General features: G+C 44.4%; 1 protein-coding gene and 1 pseudogene across 1 annotated transcript; one reads left to right on the forward strand and one right to left on the reverse strand.

Moving 5' to 3' along the window:
- On the reverse strand, positions 1-2,064 carry LOC124666981 (annotated as a pseudogene).
- Positions 2,065-8,509: 6,445 nt separating this feature from the next.
- Positions 8,510-10,943, forward strand: LOC124660317 (chaperone protein dnaJ C76, chloroplastic). Its single transcript, XM_047198125.1, has 9 exons — positions 8,510-8,839; positions 8,949-9,077; positions 9,188-9,314; positions 9,399-9,519; positions 9,713-9,794; positions 9,927-9,977; positions 10,239-10,277; positions 10,379-10,472; positions 10,572-10,943. The coding sequence occupies exons 1-9, from the start codon at positions 8,600-8,602 to the stop codon at positions 10,697-10,699; spliced, it is 1,011 nt and encodes a 336-aa protein (XP_047054081.1). The 5' UTR covers positions 8,510-8,599; the 3' UTR covers positions 10,700-10,943.
- The last annotated feature ends 5,428 nt before the right edge of the window (positions 10,944-16,371 follow it).

The raw sequence follows: 16,371 nt of genomic DNA on the forward strand, positions 1-16,371 counted from the left end.
TAAAGCAGTATGATTAGTACTAGTATTAAGTACACAAGCCAGTTGATACACATGCAACAAGAAGTACAGCTAACTAGTCTGCTACAGCCAATCCCCACCTTGCTGATTCTTGTTCTAAAAAACTATATATGAACAGTTCTTGGATTCAGACACAAGATGACAACATAACTAAACTTACACAGTCCAATGGCGGGAGAGATGTTCGAATTGCAATCACAATATCTTCTTCTGGTGCTTCAAACTATCCATCAGGCCATTCATAGGGCACGGCTTATAACAGCGAAACTCTGTTTTCATTCTGGCACCGCCCGGGACAGCACTGGCACAAGTAGAGGCCATTGACCGGCTCAGAAGCTGTGAAGAGCAGGAACTGGACTCCCGGATAGACTCTATTTATAGACCGAAACAATAGCTGTAGTTGTGTACTGTCACAATCTTCTCCTTTCAGACGGTAGAGTTCGATGGCCTTAAGAGCTCTAGCCATCCCAAGCAGAAAGTGCAGAAACCTCCACTGGCAATCATACCCCCCGAAATTCTCAAAGACAACTTTGGTGACTGAATGCTCGATGCACTGGATAGAAGTTGTGGTGTCCCATGCTTCAAAAGTAACCAAGTGCGAGACTGATCGGTTTTCTGGCTGCAAACATCGATCAGACGGGATTAACACAACTGATGACAGAGTGGGGTTTATAAGGAGAGCTCCGCTGTAATGGTTTACCTCGACACAGAGTGTCTCGAGACACGGGAAGCATTTGAGCAGCTGGGCAACGAAGATGGTATGCCCCTTGTCAGAGAAGGAGACCTGGATTGCCAAGGTCTTGACGCTGCACATCAGGGTCCTGAATTGCACGATGCCTCCCTGCAATATGCACAGCATACTATTATTCCAATTTCAGAGCAATAGCAGCAGGGCTGTAGCTCCAAGCAATAGAACAAGTAATTACATCGAATACGGTATCATGTAGCACGAGAGGCCGGACGTTCTTGGCCAAGTACCCGAGCACCTGCAGCTTTGGGGCGAAAACGATTTTCACTGTCGCTCCACTGTTGAGCAAGCGGATGCCAACCAATTCTTCGAGGTTTGGGGCGTCCTCGACGACGAGCTCAGTCAGGCTGCCGAAGCCGCCGTACAGGCGCAGCAGGCTCTTCGACCTGAGGCAGATCTTGTCTACCCCGGTGATGTTCACGAGCTTCGCGCACTCGAGGGACGGGCACTGGGACAGCATCGCCTGCAGGGTTTCCTGGGACGACTTGACCTTGGACAGGTGGAGCCTCTTGAGGAGCGGGAGCCGGAGCTGCGATGCTGCGTCGTTGGGCAGGTCGCAGAAGCAGACGGTCAGGGTTTCGAGGGAGGCGAGCTGGAGGAGCGAGGGTGGGAGGGTGAGCCTCCAGGCCATGTGGAACATGTTGACGTCGACCTCGCGGACGCCGCGGGTCGCGAGCACGCGGAACCAGCCGCTGACGGAGGGCACGTGGTCGGTGAAGCCGCGCCCGTACATGAGGAAGCGGAAGCTGCGGACCGGGATGGCGCGGCCCGAGGCGAGGATGGCGTCGATGGCGCGCACCAGCCACACGCAGCCGCGGCCCCCCTCCGGCGGGAACGGCTGGCACGCGTTGAAGTCGAGCAGGGACTGGTCGAACAGGCGCCGCCACCGCGAGGAGAGTGTTGTTGATCGCGCGGCGTCGCGGAGCGGGAGGCGGGAGAGGATCGAGAGCAGGATCGCGTCGGGAAGTTCGCCGAGGCGGTCCGCCGCGTCGCCTCCGGTGGCGGGCTCCGCCCGGGAGCGCTTGGCCTGCGCCCTGCCATCGAATTCGTCGACGATCGGGGCCGGGAATTCGGAGATGCCGTCGTGGTCCGCCGCGCCGCCGCCGGCGACGACCTCGCCGGAGTCCGCGGAGGAGCGGTCCGGCGGCCCGCCGTCGAAGCCCTCGTCGGAGAGCGCCGGGGCGCAGTCGGCGGAGTAGGAGGGCGGGCGATCCGGCGAGACGATCTGACCTAGCTGCGACGAGGTGGTGGAGGCGGTAGTGGGGGAGTTCACGCAACACATGCTGGCCCGGGCGGGCGGCGATCGGATGACGGATGGGGAGTCCTTCCTGGATGGAAGAGATGGATATTTTGCGTAAGCAAATTGGCGTCCTTTTCGGTGGAATCCGGATCCTGTGTGCCCTTGACAACTGTTTTCTAAACCAAATCTTTTGCGGTGGGTGCAATCCGAGCCGTCTATCTGAAAACCAACGGTTGGTGATACACAGCTGACCGCTTCTCGTCCCCGCGGTCCCACAGCTGACCACCACCTACCCACGGCGTCCCATGAACTTGATTTTTGTTGTGGCCAGTGTGGCCCGCCCTGTCGGCAGGTCTGGCGGAGCCGTCGCTACAGGCTAGCCCCTGGCCGACCTGAGATGATTTTGGCAAAACTTTCCTTAAAAGATTAACATAAAATGAACTTATTTTAAAATAATTCCATAAATAATTTATTTTTCGTGACGCCGCGGCCAAAGAAGTCATGCACAGTAGCATGAAGTCTTAGACGAGGGCGTCATGCTCTATAACATGAAGCCTTGGGCCAGCGCGTAGTGACTACAACTTACTAGACCTCTAGCGGCTTGACGTATTTTAGTTACCAAAATTAACGTGTGCGTATGTTTGCGTTCGATCGCGGACACGAAAATAGCTGGAAAGACCGGAGGATTGTTTGCGCTGGATATCCTAGTGGCCCGACGCATTTGGTCCGCCGCAGCCTAATTTGTGTTTTTTCACCGAAAAGAGTTCAATATAGTAAACAAATAAGCGTTCATAACAAACACCACAAAACAGGTTAAATATATTTATTTATTACTACCTCTGTTCTTCATTAATTGACGTCAAGCATGTAGGTGTGTAGCCTACTTTCTCTGTACAACTCGCGTCAATTTAATCCAAACGAAGGGAGTACATCCAAATATTTCAAAGTCTGCATGCGTTGCTATGCATGAAAATACAAATAGCATAGCTCAATTAAGAAACAAAACGAGGTGATACTGACACAATGTTTTCATGGCCAACCAATATCCACTGATGCTCAATTAAATCTTTCTGTAAAGCGTTTGAAAATGTTGTCGTGAGCGAATTCAACATTTATATGCAACCGCTGCCAACTTGATGCCCAGAGTTTGGCGCAACCAACTCACCCTCAAAATCCCATAAGTGCTCATTGCGGCCATCAGGGCGCCCATCGTCGACAATCATGTTGTGCATGATCAAGCAACAAGTCATCACCTCATGCATGATCTTCAGCGACCATGTTCTAGCTGGACGACGGACAATTGACCGCCGAGTTTGGAGCACACAAAATCCCCGCTCCACATCTTTCCTGTCAACTTCTTGCATCTTGGCAAACATCTTTGTTTTTTTCGTATTTGGATTGCAGACAGTTTTCACCAGTGTGGCCTAGTCAGGATAGATGCCATCAGCAAGATAATATGACTTTTCATATGCATTTCCATTGATCTTGTAGCTCACCTAAGGAGCTTTGCCTTCCATAGGCCAGTTGAAAACCGGATAGCGGTGCATCACATTGATGTCATTATTGGAACCTGCCACGCTAAAGAATGAGTGGCAAATCCAGATATCTTGCGATATCATTGCCTCAAGAATGGTAGTGCATCCCTCAGAACGGCTGCTAAACTGACCTTGTCATCCCAATAGATAGTTCTTCCACTTCCAGTGCATGCAATCTATGTTATCGATCATGCCCGAGAACCCTCTGGACTCGTTGATAGACAACAATCGTCTTATGTTCTCAACAGTTGGCTCCCTCAAGTAATATTCGTCGAACACGACAATCATGGCTCAGTGAAACCGGTACATCGACTCAAGGCAGGTGCTCTCACCTATTCGCAGATACTCATCGAAGATATCAGCATGCATTCCATACGAAAGCATGTGAATAGCTGCAGAACATTTTTTGTAGGAGGTAAAGCCTAGCGCACATGTGACATTGTTTGCATTGGAAGTACGGGTCGTGGTATCTGACGCTCCGTAGAATGACCATGAACATGTCCCTTGACATCCGGTAGCGGCGCCAGAACAATTTTTCTGGGAACACCGGTTTGGTGTAGTCGAAGTAATCTTCGTAGAGCCGGAGGTGCCCATCGACTCTGTTGCGTGGCTGGTTTCTTTTGCGGCCCTTCACAGAGCCCAGGTACACCAACATTTGGCTGGCATTGTGCAGATGGAGGATGGAGGCCCCAACAACCATGATCTGCGTCGTCTCGTCGGATGAGGAGTCAATGACTTCACTGCGGATCTTCTCGAGCGACTGCCACATGTTCATCTGGGTGGGCACCAATAGCGGATCAATGACAACTCTATTTGGTAAATGGACCAAAATGACGCCCAAAAAATGATGTAGGGACCCTACCACGCAAATTGACGCAAATTGACCGAACAGGTCATGGGCCCAGAGGCCGGTCAGCGCTCTCACCTGATGTGTGACCAACAAGGACGTGAGAGATGCAGTCAAGGGCTGGAGATTCTACCCCAGCACTAAGCCTATACTTCGGCGAGGCAAGGCCCGAATAGACATACGGTACTACGGTGGTGACGCGGGGTGGGGGTGGGGTGGCGGTGTCGCCCTACGGCTGCAAATAAGGGAATGGGAAGCAAATCCGCACAAGCAATTTCGCTGTCCCTGACATTCGAGGCCAGGTTGGAATACAAGGTCACATGGCGTGACCGTGCAACACTCACGCAGACGCATTCACAACGCATATTTGGGCCGCGTTTGCGTCTGGATGGACACACCAGTCACTATGCATCGCGCCACTGGTATTGGATGAATACACATTTTTCGACTGCGCGGTCCCAATCGAGCCGTTGAAGATGCCCTTAGGCCATGGAGCCATGGCGCAAGCCCTAAATTTTGGGCATGTAAAAACTGATTTAAAGGGTTCGAGCATTTCTTAATGATCCCCTGAAACTTAACTCATTATCCAGCCGACCATCTTTGACTTATTATATTTTGAGTAGTTTAAGGATGGCTGTATTTAGTCGAATTCCTACATTTATTTTCTTAAAAAAATTAACAATTATTTTAGCCTTTGTCTCATACATTTCAAATAATTGCATGATATTTCATCAATCATAGAAAGATTCAAATTCAACATAGGCAAGAAATAAAATATAGACACACATATAGTTCACCCGATCAAACAATTTTACTTAAAACATGTATATAGTTCATCCAAAAGGCAACACATCGATCTAGTTCATCCAAAAAAAACTACATCGATCAAGTTTGATAAAAAAAAACACCACAACTTAGCATGTGTTATGTCGTGGAGCACCCTCAAAATCTATCATATCTACCATTACATCATCACCATAGCATCTTAAGCACTTCCATGCTCACCACCACCATGGAGCATCTTATGCATCTTAATAATAAAATAAATGGTTGTGTGCATCGTTTCGATGCAGAGGCTGGAGTTTTGCCCCCTATTTTAAAAAAAAAACCACCAAGGAAATCATCATTACCTTCAAGAAAATCATCACCACTTTCATATCCACCACCATCACTGGGGATGTAAACTGATCAGATCAGATATTGCTACTCCATATTCTTTACCATATTTTCTGACGGATAATGGCGAGATTTGGATTTGAATGTGAATAATATCGGATTAAAAAATGGAGCAGATTTGGAGCAGACTCAGAGCAGAAGCGGATAATTGAAAAAATACGCATACAAAATTAATTTTTTATATCTTTTTTACATAAAGAAACGTGAGCGAAAGCGTGTTACACACAAATATAGCCAAACTTGCACACTTGTTCGTACAAGACAATAGGGCGCATGCGGACACAACATCTTGATAATCAAAAGCCAACCCCACCACACATTATCGATGAGCAACAATAATAGTGCAAATGTACAATACTATTAATAACATAACATAACGAGTGGAGGCATAGTTGGACCGATGGAGTAACTAGATTTTTGTGGTATTTGGGGTAGGGCTAATTTTACTGGATAATCCTGTTTCAAATATTGAATAACCCGTAAAAGGTCGGATAATCCATATCCGTCAGATATTATCAATACCACATACACTACCTATTTGCCGCATATCTGCTGCAGCAATATCCACATTCACATATTTATATATCCGGTGGATTTCTAAAAGTACATCCGATGTCCTAAAAAACAGATGTAGATTTAGTGTGGAAATTATTCATACTATTTACATACCGCCTCCATTTCCACCACCATTACCACCACCACCATCACAAGAGACCTCTGTTTGGGCTATAATATCTTGGCGAGTGAGCTCTCAATACCTACTTGTCATGCATACATCGTGTTTCTTCTCCTTTTCCAACCTTTCCTCCTCGAGTGCAAGCCGCTCCTTCGCCTTCACCTTCCTCTCTTCGTCCAACTACTTGGACATCCACTTCTCATCCTACATGTACTTGAGATCATTCTAACTTGTATCCTTCTCTTATTTGCTTTTGGCGACCTCCTCCTCCATTTTCCCTCTCCTTTCCAATCTATTTCCCTTTCGACCTATTGTGACGCTCCTCGTCCTCCACATCACCGGCTTCAACGGATATGCTAATCCATGACCACTTCGGTATGGTCTCCCAATTCCTATGAACCCACTTCTAATTTCCAATTTAGCTACTCCTTCTAGCAATGGTGCGAAGTTAAGGCTTTGTCGTTAGTCTTCTTGTTGTGTTGCTTGTAGATATCTTGGAAAGATAGCCCCATACTCCATGTTTGGCACCTCACTCGGTGGTGCATGGTTCACTTGATCGACACAACCAGACCATCAGTTGCAGTGCTCTTGGATGGTGCCCCAACGGTGGCAAGAGAGCTTTGAGTGTGGTTGGATGGAATGGTCACAATGGAGGCCGAGATAACATGCAAGGTGAAGGGGCTCAACGATGACATCTCTTGGGAGGTGAACGACGCCCTAAGACGTCGACGTCACGGGAACCGACTGAGGTCGAGCTAGGATTTCACCTAGAGCTCGCCGAGCCCAAAGCCATCGCAGCCTACCCAATAGACTCCTGCCAGCCGCCTTCGAGCGCCATCGCCCTAGCAGTAACGACCATGCACATCAAACTGTCCGCCGCCATCACCTTGGTAAATAGGGCCAACAACCACACGTCAACGCCTCACACCGCCATTGCCACCCCAACCCCACCTCCACTGCGAGCACCGCCACGCCACCCACCACCATGTTCAACCCCAACCACAACACCTCAAGTCGGAAGCCAACACTGAAATGGGATCACCAGATCGATACACATATAGGATATATGCGGGTTGCGGCCCCGTTCTCGCGTCACCCTTTGAAAGTAATGGAATTATGTGTCTTGAAAGAAGGTATATACATGAATATATGTATCTGAGAGGGCAATTCCAAAATTTCCATTTTATTCGATTACATTTGTCCCATAGATTTTCTTAGTTTAAAGTCATACTCATTACCCTAATATATCAATTTATGTGGATGAATCTTCACGATGCGGCCATGGGCCCTATCCTAGATGCCGATCTCAAATGTGGAGGCAGTGAGGATGCCAGGTAAGCATAACCAAGCATAAACATTGTATTGAGCTCCACCAGCAACAATCATGTTCCTGTCACGAAAGATACATGTGTACCTCTACTTCATCCTAGGTTCTCAACCAGGAGTCCAGGTATCTGGAACCCACAGGCCACCCACCCATTTGCTGAAGTCTGAAGCGTGAATACAGAAGCTACATTATCTAAACTTCTCAACATTAGCAAGGAAATTGGAATCCGCCAACAAGAAAAAAGTCGTACTCGGTAGTACTCTACCGATAGAGGAATACACAAAAGTGAAACATAATAAAATAAAATTGTTCATTTAGAATTTCTCCAAAAAGCTAATTATAGGTTCTTCATCGGAACAATAAAACCATTACGCTTATTACAGAGTACTAAACTTGTTGAAGAGATGAAATAGAATCAGGATCTATCATTTTGATAGGTTCAATAGATCATCAAAAGAAAATCGTTAAGTAGAGGATGCAAATATACAAGTCATCATATCTTGGCGATTGGACAGTCGGTGGATTGTTAGCGAACTAAATTGGCCGCTACGTGTCTGCTCTGTGAAATCTACACACGCTGGGTCATGCTGATTAGGTAAGAAACATTTGTGTTTTCAAAATAAAAAATGCTGGATGACTTTCGAGTTTTAACTCAAGAATATCGCTCGTACAGACCACAGGTATACGTGGCTTGGAGCAACGGGAAGCCATCAACCAGCAATGGTAAGTGTCACATCTGGCTACTCTCTACAAAGCTTATTCATGTTCAACATTATCCTCTTGAAAATATTTATTTGCATTATGTTGAGAAATGAAGAAGTTGGGGGTATCCACGCGAATAAAAATATCAGCAGGGCCAGCGCTGCGATGAAGAACAGGAGAGAAAAATCGCGGGAGAGTTGTGGCGGAGAAAAACCGCAATAAACAGAGGCCACCAGAAAAACAGAGCAAGCAAACCCCACCGCCACCGGATCCACAGTCGGCATTCTCCTCGCTCCTCTCGCACCGGAGACCGATCAAACATCCTACCCGATGGCTCCTCTCCTCTCGCCGCCGCTGCTGGCCGACTTAGTGGCCAAGTCCCATTCCTCTTCCACGGCCATCCGCTGCTCCGCCAGTGTCCGTCGATGGGCAGTCGCAGGGCTGGCCGGCGCCGGAAGGAGAGACCGGCACCGGAGACGGAGGAGGGGATTCAGGGTGTCTGCGGTGGCAACAGAGTCCCGCAGCTCGGAGGGGGGCGCCGCCGAAGATTACTACGCCGTTCTTGGAGTTGTAAGTGGTTCAGCTTATTGAGCACTTGTTTGCACTTGCAGAAGAAAAAAAAAACCAATTTGTATTTCCTCTTCTTCCTGACTAGTAACAATTCTTGCGTGTTTTTCAGATGCCGGATGCAACACCCCAGCAGATCAAGAAAGCGTACTACAATTGCATGAAATCATGCCATCCAGATCTTAGCGGGAACGACCCTGATGTCACGAACTTCTGCATGTTCATCAATGAGGTTTACACGGTAAAATCCTCTGCGAAAAAAAACTTTCTAGCGGGCCATTAGAATTTGGTTGCAATTCTGACTACAAAGATTTTTTGACTACAAAGTTAACATGGATATGGCCTGAGCAGGTACTCACCGATCCCGTCCAGCGAGCGGTGTATGACGAGATCAATGGCTATGCTGCAACAGCAACCAACCCCTTCTTGGATGATGCACCCAGGGATTGTGTGTTTGTCGACGAGTTTAGTTGCATAGGTACTAACTAATGGCTATTACCTGAACTGAAGTAGATTATCTAAGCTTGGTTCTTTATTTAAGTTCTGCTCACGTCTAATGCAGGATGTAAAAACTGTGCTAATGTGTGCTCCAAGGTTTTCGAAATCGAGGAGGATTTTGGGCGTGCAAGAGTTTACAACCAATCAGGCAACCAAGAGCTAATTCAAGACGCCATCGATAGTTGGTGAGACTGTCTATATCATCTGTATGCCTTATCTGCTTAGCATCTCTCATATATTAACTATCTGTAACATACCTACTGAATGTGTAGCTGCAATTTCGTCCGAACAATATGATGGGTGTTCCATTCTGGGGTTTGTATTCTACTAACTACTAATAGTATGCTGATAAACTTCAAAACTTCCTTGTTTATCCAGTCCGGTTGACTGCATCCATTGGACTTCAGCAGCACAACTTTCACTCCTTGAAGATGAAATGCGCAGAGTCGAGAGAGTAAATGTAGGGAAAAAATTCTGAGTTTTCTGATAGTTGTCATTGCAGTTTGTTGAAAATGAAACCGATTTCTTATTTTCAAAAGTGCTGCATTATCCTACCTTGTAATAGCATATGATTTTTTTCACATTCGAGCAGGTTGCCTTGATGCTTTCTGGGATGGGAAGTTCAGTTGACGTGTTCAGGATGGTAATATATTACTCTTGTAAATTTTATTTATCAATCCAAACTTTCTCGTACAATAGTGAAAGAGCACTTTTTGCAAATAATTTGTACGTAGAAGTGGTAGAACCACATTGTCAATTCAAAACATAATCTATGATTCATCTAAAATTAGTAATATATCTGGAAGTGCATGCACTTCCTGAAATTGTTATTACTGTCCTTTATGCAGTTTAAACCACAGTTTCCATACATCTTAACATATAGTGTTTTCTTTTCTGCTATCAGGCAAGTAGGCGCTGGGAGAAAAGACAAGCAAAAGTCTTGGTATGTCTTTTTATATATATGAAAACTCAGTTTGAGATGCTAGGTTCATATCGTTTTTATTTTCGCATGGTAACCCTGAACCTCTGCCTAATGTCTTGCAGGATAAGGTAAGGATGCGCATGAGCCAAGATGATTCTAACAAGGGAAGCTCATGGAGTGATATATGGGGATCACCAACAAGATATCAAAAGAACGGTAACATTAGCATATTTTGGCATTCTCAATTCGTCCGACCATTTCGGCTCCCATCCTTTGCCTACCTTGTTTTAATGATCCTTGTAACACGCTAAGCAGAAGAGGACACAAAGGAGAGAGTAATGCGAGCGGCTGCGGCCGCCAGGAGGTGGCGGGAATACTCGAGGAAAGGTACAGACAGGCCTCCTACATTCAAACTTCCAGAGGCAGCATCGAGCAAGGAGTGAGAATACAGTCGATACACAATCTTTGAGTGGTTTCACGAAGTGTCAGTTAACCCCCATTTACTCCATGTATAGTCTAATTTCCCGCGGAGAGCTGTATAGCATTGGGTCTCTCGCCCCCACTCCACATGTTAGAAATATTTGTAAATCATACTAGAGTTAGTTGGTGCAGATCAATGGTCGCCCATGGAATATAGATTCCAGATGTAAAATATATCTCAATCTCAATAGTAAGACTATTTCTCAAGTTCAAGTTAATCCTACTATTTGCCCTTTTGGAAGGGGTTAGTGAGTGTTAAAACGGAATTCTTCCAGCGAGGATCGTCATTGGTGATGAACATAATATTCGTTTTTGGAAAGATTCTTGGCTGGGCAGGCAATATCTTTCATTATTTAACATTGCAAGAAATAAGAATGCGACTGTAGCAGATGTGATGAATTTGGTGCCACTGAATATTAGTTTCAGGCGGGTATTGTCTCATGATGAATGGAAGGCGTGGGTTCACCTCATACGACGCTTCATGGAGGTGCAGCTTTCGGATGAACCCGATAAATTCACTTGGCATCTAACGATTTCTGGAATTTTCTTGGTGAAATCGTTATATGTCGACCTTATGGTATATATGGGGCTTAAAGGTTCCACTAAAGATTAGGATTCTTATGTGGTTCCTAAATAAAAAGTGCTCTCACCAAGGATAATTTAGCCAAAATAAATTGGACATGACCTAAGAAATGTGTTTTCACTAGTTCGGAAGAATCGATTTAACATCTTTTTATTAAATGCCCCTTTGCAAAGTTAATTTGGAGAGTTATTCGGAGGAGCCGTTTTGGCTCATAGGAGCATTTGCACCCATTATAAAAAATAATAAAAAAACAATTTAAAAATGTTAAACAAAATCTGACATAAAATTTATTGTGTACATTGTGACATTTTGTGTTGGTACACAACTTTTTGTGAAAAAACAACATTTTATGTGGCATGTAAAAAAATACAAAAAAATGTACGATACGTAGTCGTATTGTAGCATCAAAATTTGTCTTTTTATAGGAGACACAGAAAAGAATAAAAAAATTCAAAAACTTGTGTACGAACATAAAATATCTAGATGTACATGCAAAATTTTATTTCAAAATTTTTTGACACTTCAAAATATATTTTCACACAAGGAGTTCATATGCTCCTACGAGCCAAAGTGGATTTCCCGAGTTATTTATTTTACATTTAGTATTTCTCCGCCCGCTAATGTTAAGAAATTGTTTGGAAATTGGCTTAACGAAATAGATAAAAGACAAAATATCGTATTCACGCAGGTGTTTGTGCATTGCTTTGGGCAATTTGAAATTATCATAACGATGTAGTTTTTAACAAAGCGGAATGTGTGTTTTTTTGCCGGTTATACACAAGGCTACTTACTGGATTCATATGTGGTCATTTCTCTAGCCAGCAGAGCAGCATGTACATATGAAGTCTAGACGCACTTGATTGATGGCGATCGTATGGACTATCTTCAGGCAAGGTGGATGGCAGCGTACTGATAGGATACAAGATATATAGGTATATCATGTTTTCTTCTTCTGTTTTCCGGTGGTTTATTCATGTAGCCACCTATGTGATCCTTGAGTTTGTAAAACTTTAAACCTAAGACTTTTAATAAAAAAAATGTGCATCAATTGATGTAGAGGCTGGGATGATCCCCATTTAAAAAAAATGTAAAATATATGTACAAAGATTACTCCGACAGCTACGGTTTGTGAAAAAGCAAAGGAACTTCACGGTGGGAAGTGGAATTGTGCATACATGGATGTATAGATTCATAATTTGCAGATGCAAGCGCGTAACTCAAACGAGATATCCTCATTATTCAGACACACAAGTGGCGAAAGTCATCTCCTATTTTGGGGAGGGCAGATCATGCTACTCCGGAATCTCCATTGAAGGGGAAATCATCATCATCACCATCACCACTCCTCCTTAGCGTAAAGGAAGGCTTTTCCATCAACAGCTCCATCGTCCTTAAACTCAGCACGAAAGCAATTCTGCCTACGTATAGACGTCCCGGTCATATCAGACAGATACATTAATTCCGCTTAGTTGCTCCAAGATTGGTGCTGGTAACTTATAAAGAAGTCCAGGAACCTAAATCTAGTTTGCGTCAAGAAGTCCCTCAAATATTATAGAACACACCTCTTACTTTTATTCTTATCCATTTACCGTAACATTTTCCACCGCATTTCTTTTCTGCCATATCCACCATTACTGTAACCTAATCTTTTTTGACTACATGCATGTTTCAACATAACAAGAGGGTTTGTAGATTGTTGATATCGTGCTTCCCGCACGATTACCGTAAACTAATCTTGTTTCTTAATCGAACACATTATTCCCGAACAAATCATTTTTCACCATGTGTACATGAGATCTAGCATATCATACAAAATTATTATTTCTACACAGCTAGTTAGGTTAATTTTTGTTATACTTATGACATAATAGTAACTAAGAATTAGTTTCTGAATATTAATTTTAGAGGAAATTAAGAAATTCCACGACTAAAACAAAATTCAAGCGAGGTTCAAAAAAAGTTCAAGTTAATGGATCAGAATCCATCTCCAGGTTTAGAAAAATAATGGTTATTTTTTATCAGGACAAATGAAACAAAATAACATTCTTCTAGTTTCCAAATGTATAACAAAGTTTTAACACAGATTCAAACATGTCAATGGTTCTTTTTCAAAATCCATAGATGTAACATTTTTGTTTAAAAATGTCAACGAAACATGGATGATCTATACATGATCATTCGCAATTTTCATGATTCAACACAGTTTCATACAAGATGCAAGGAATCAGTGAACATCAAAAGTAACACAAGACAAACCCTGTGAAATTTTAGGTCTGTGAACAATCCCTAGAAAATCTACAATGAAACTAGAAAAAAACAAACACAAATGAAGAAATTTAAAAAAATTGGAGACTCCCATATCAGGGCCCGTGCAGCCCAGATCCGTGAGCAAGCTGATCCTCGCGTGTCTCCGCCGTGGTCGCAGCTCGCAGAGGCCGATGTAGTGGAGCTCGTCATCACTGATTGAATGGGTGTGGGATTCCGGTTCGTGAGTCCAGGGAATGTGATACGTTGCAAACGTATATATAATTTTTTATTTTCCATGCTTGTTTTACATCAATTGTTATATATTTTGTTTACACTTCGTGGCATTTTTATGCATTTTCGGGAACTAACCTATTAACAAGATGCCACAGTGCCAGTTCCTGTTTTCTGCTGTTTTTGTATTTGAGAAAAGTTGTATAGGAAATATTCTCGGAATTGGACGAAACAAAATCCGAAGTTCCTATTTTCTCTATCACGAAGACGGAGTCTAGAGGGGAGACGGAGAAGAGCCAGGAGACGGCCACACCCCCTAAGCGCGACCCATCCCCTGATCGTGCCTAGGTTTGGTGTGGGCCCCTCGGGCATCCACCGACCTCGCCACTTCGCCTATATATTGGCATCCACGGGAAAATCCTAGATACCCGAGCCTCCATCCATGAAAAGTTCCGTCACCGCCGCCATCATCAATGCTAGTTCGGGAGGGTTCTGAAGCTCTTCCCGGCACCGTGCTGGAGAGGGAGATGATCGCCGCAAGCCTCTTCATCACCATGCCCGCCTCCGAAGTGATGTGTGAGTAGTTCATCTCTGGACTACGGGTCGGTAGTAGTAGCTAGATGGTTGTCTTCTCCTCTTTATGCCTCATGTTTAGATCTTGTGAGCTACCTATCATGATCAAGATCATGTTATGTTTGCTGGGATTCGATGAATATTGAATACTATTATTGAGATTTATTATGATATATTGTATATGTTATTTGTGATCTTGCATGCTCTCCGTTGCTAGTAGATGCTTTGGCCAAGTATGTGCTTGTGACTCCAAGAGGGAGTATTTATGTTCGATAGTGGGTTCATGCCTCTAGTAATCAAGGAGAGTGAAAATAACTTCTAAGGTTGTAGATGTGTTGTTTCTACTAGGGAGAAAATAACAATGATTTATCCAAGGACAATTCTATTGTCTACTTTACACACTTTACTTAATGTGATAATCTGCTGCTTGCAACTTAATACCCAAAGTTGTTCGGATGATATCCTGAGGGTAGATTATTAGTCATAGATGTAGTTGGATTACGGTCTATGAATCATGTTGTAATGCCCAAATGAATCTCATAGTAATCATCTTGTCATGTATGATCTTTATTCTGTCAATTGCCCAGCTGTAATTTGTTTACCCAACATGTTATCTATCTTTATGGAGAGACACTTCTAGTGAACTGTGGACTCCGGTCCTTTCTTTTACACTTATAAAATCATCTACTGCAAACACTTGTTCTGATTCTTTACTGCAATTACTATTCTCTTTATTTCACTGCAAACAAACATCTCTTTCCACACTATACGTCTAATCCTTTGTTTTCAGCAAAATTGGTAAGATTGACAACCTCATTGTAAGTTGGTGCAAAGTATTTTGGTTGTGTTGTGTGCAGGTTCCATGTTGTTGCTGACACCGGTGCATCCTGCCAAAGTCAGCTAGCAACAACCTTCAGAAGTGATTTCTTTCTCCTACTGGTCGATTAAACCTTGGTTTCTTACTGAGGGAAAACTTGCTTCTGTGCTCATCATACCTTCCTCTTGGGGTTTTCCAACTGCACTACATCAGGATGCTGGGGTGTCCTCCTCGTGGTCCACGGTGGTGTCGCTCGTGAGGTAGTCGTCGACGGCCCAAGAGAACATATAAGGGATTATGGGGGGTGGGAGGAGCAAGGATTTCATGTCGGGGATTGGGGTTGGCACCGAGTGAGTCAATGAGAGAGAGGGATGGGATAGGGGAGAAGAGATCCACGGGAGGAGAGAGTAGATGTGCAATCTACACTTAAGGTTCCTATAAGGAGAGAAAAATGTGCAAAGTCAGGGTTGTTGTTGTAAGACGCGCACCACGAATCTCAAACATAGAACCAAGGGAGAGAGATAAGACCGAGACCCCCATACGTGGGTGAAAAAACCGCGTCCCTAAAATCAGCACCATCTCCAAGATCCACTTCGTTCCCCTCATAATTTATGGTCGATTGAACCCTAGATATTGTTAAGTGCTATTTGCATGATTTTGATTGGAACTTGTTTTTATTTGGTGGTGAAGTTATATTTTCAGATTGTATTGTAATCCACATGTCACTGGTCCATATAATGTGTCGTGGTGGTAAACACGGTAGATGCCTAGGCAGGCTTATGTTAGGGCCCGATGGACTCCAAAGGATCCGGAGAGGGAAGATGTGCTAAAAGCACACACAAATTAACACTCACGTACCCAGGTTCGGGGCCCTTTTGGTGAGGTAACACCCCTACTCCTGCATGTTTGACTGTATATGGAGATGTATATGAGAGATACAATGGTGCTCCTTGGGCTGTTTTATGTGCCTCTATGAGGCTTACTATGAGCTGTGAGCTGAAGGCTAGCTATAGGAAGAGGAGAGCTCATAAGTGAGCTGGGGGAATGAGCCCCCAAGGGGCTGATCATAGGTGCTCCCCCTGGTGCTCCTTATATAGAGAGCCAATGGGACAAGGGATGCCCCACACACACTTTACACCATGCACTATTCATGAGTTGACTAGTCTCGTCACATTGTTCCTGCA

This window comes from Lolium rigidum, chromosome 6 (genome assembly GCF_022539505.1).
Source record: "Lolium rigidum isolate FL_2022 chromosome 6, APGP_CSIRO_Lrig_0.1, whole genome shotgun sequence".
Classification (NCBI taxonomy): Eukaryota; Viridiplantae; Streptophyta; class Magnoliopsida; order Poales; family Poaceae; genus Lolium; species Lolium rigidum.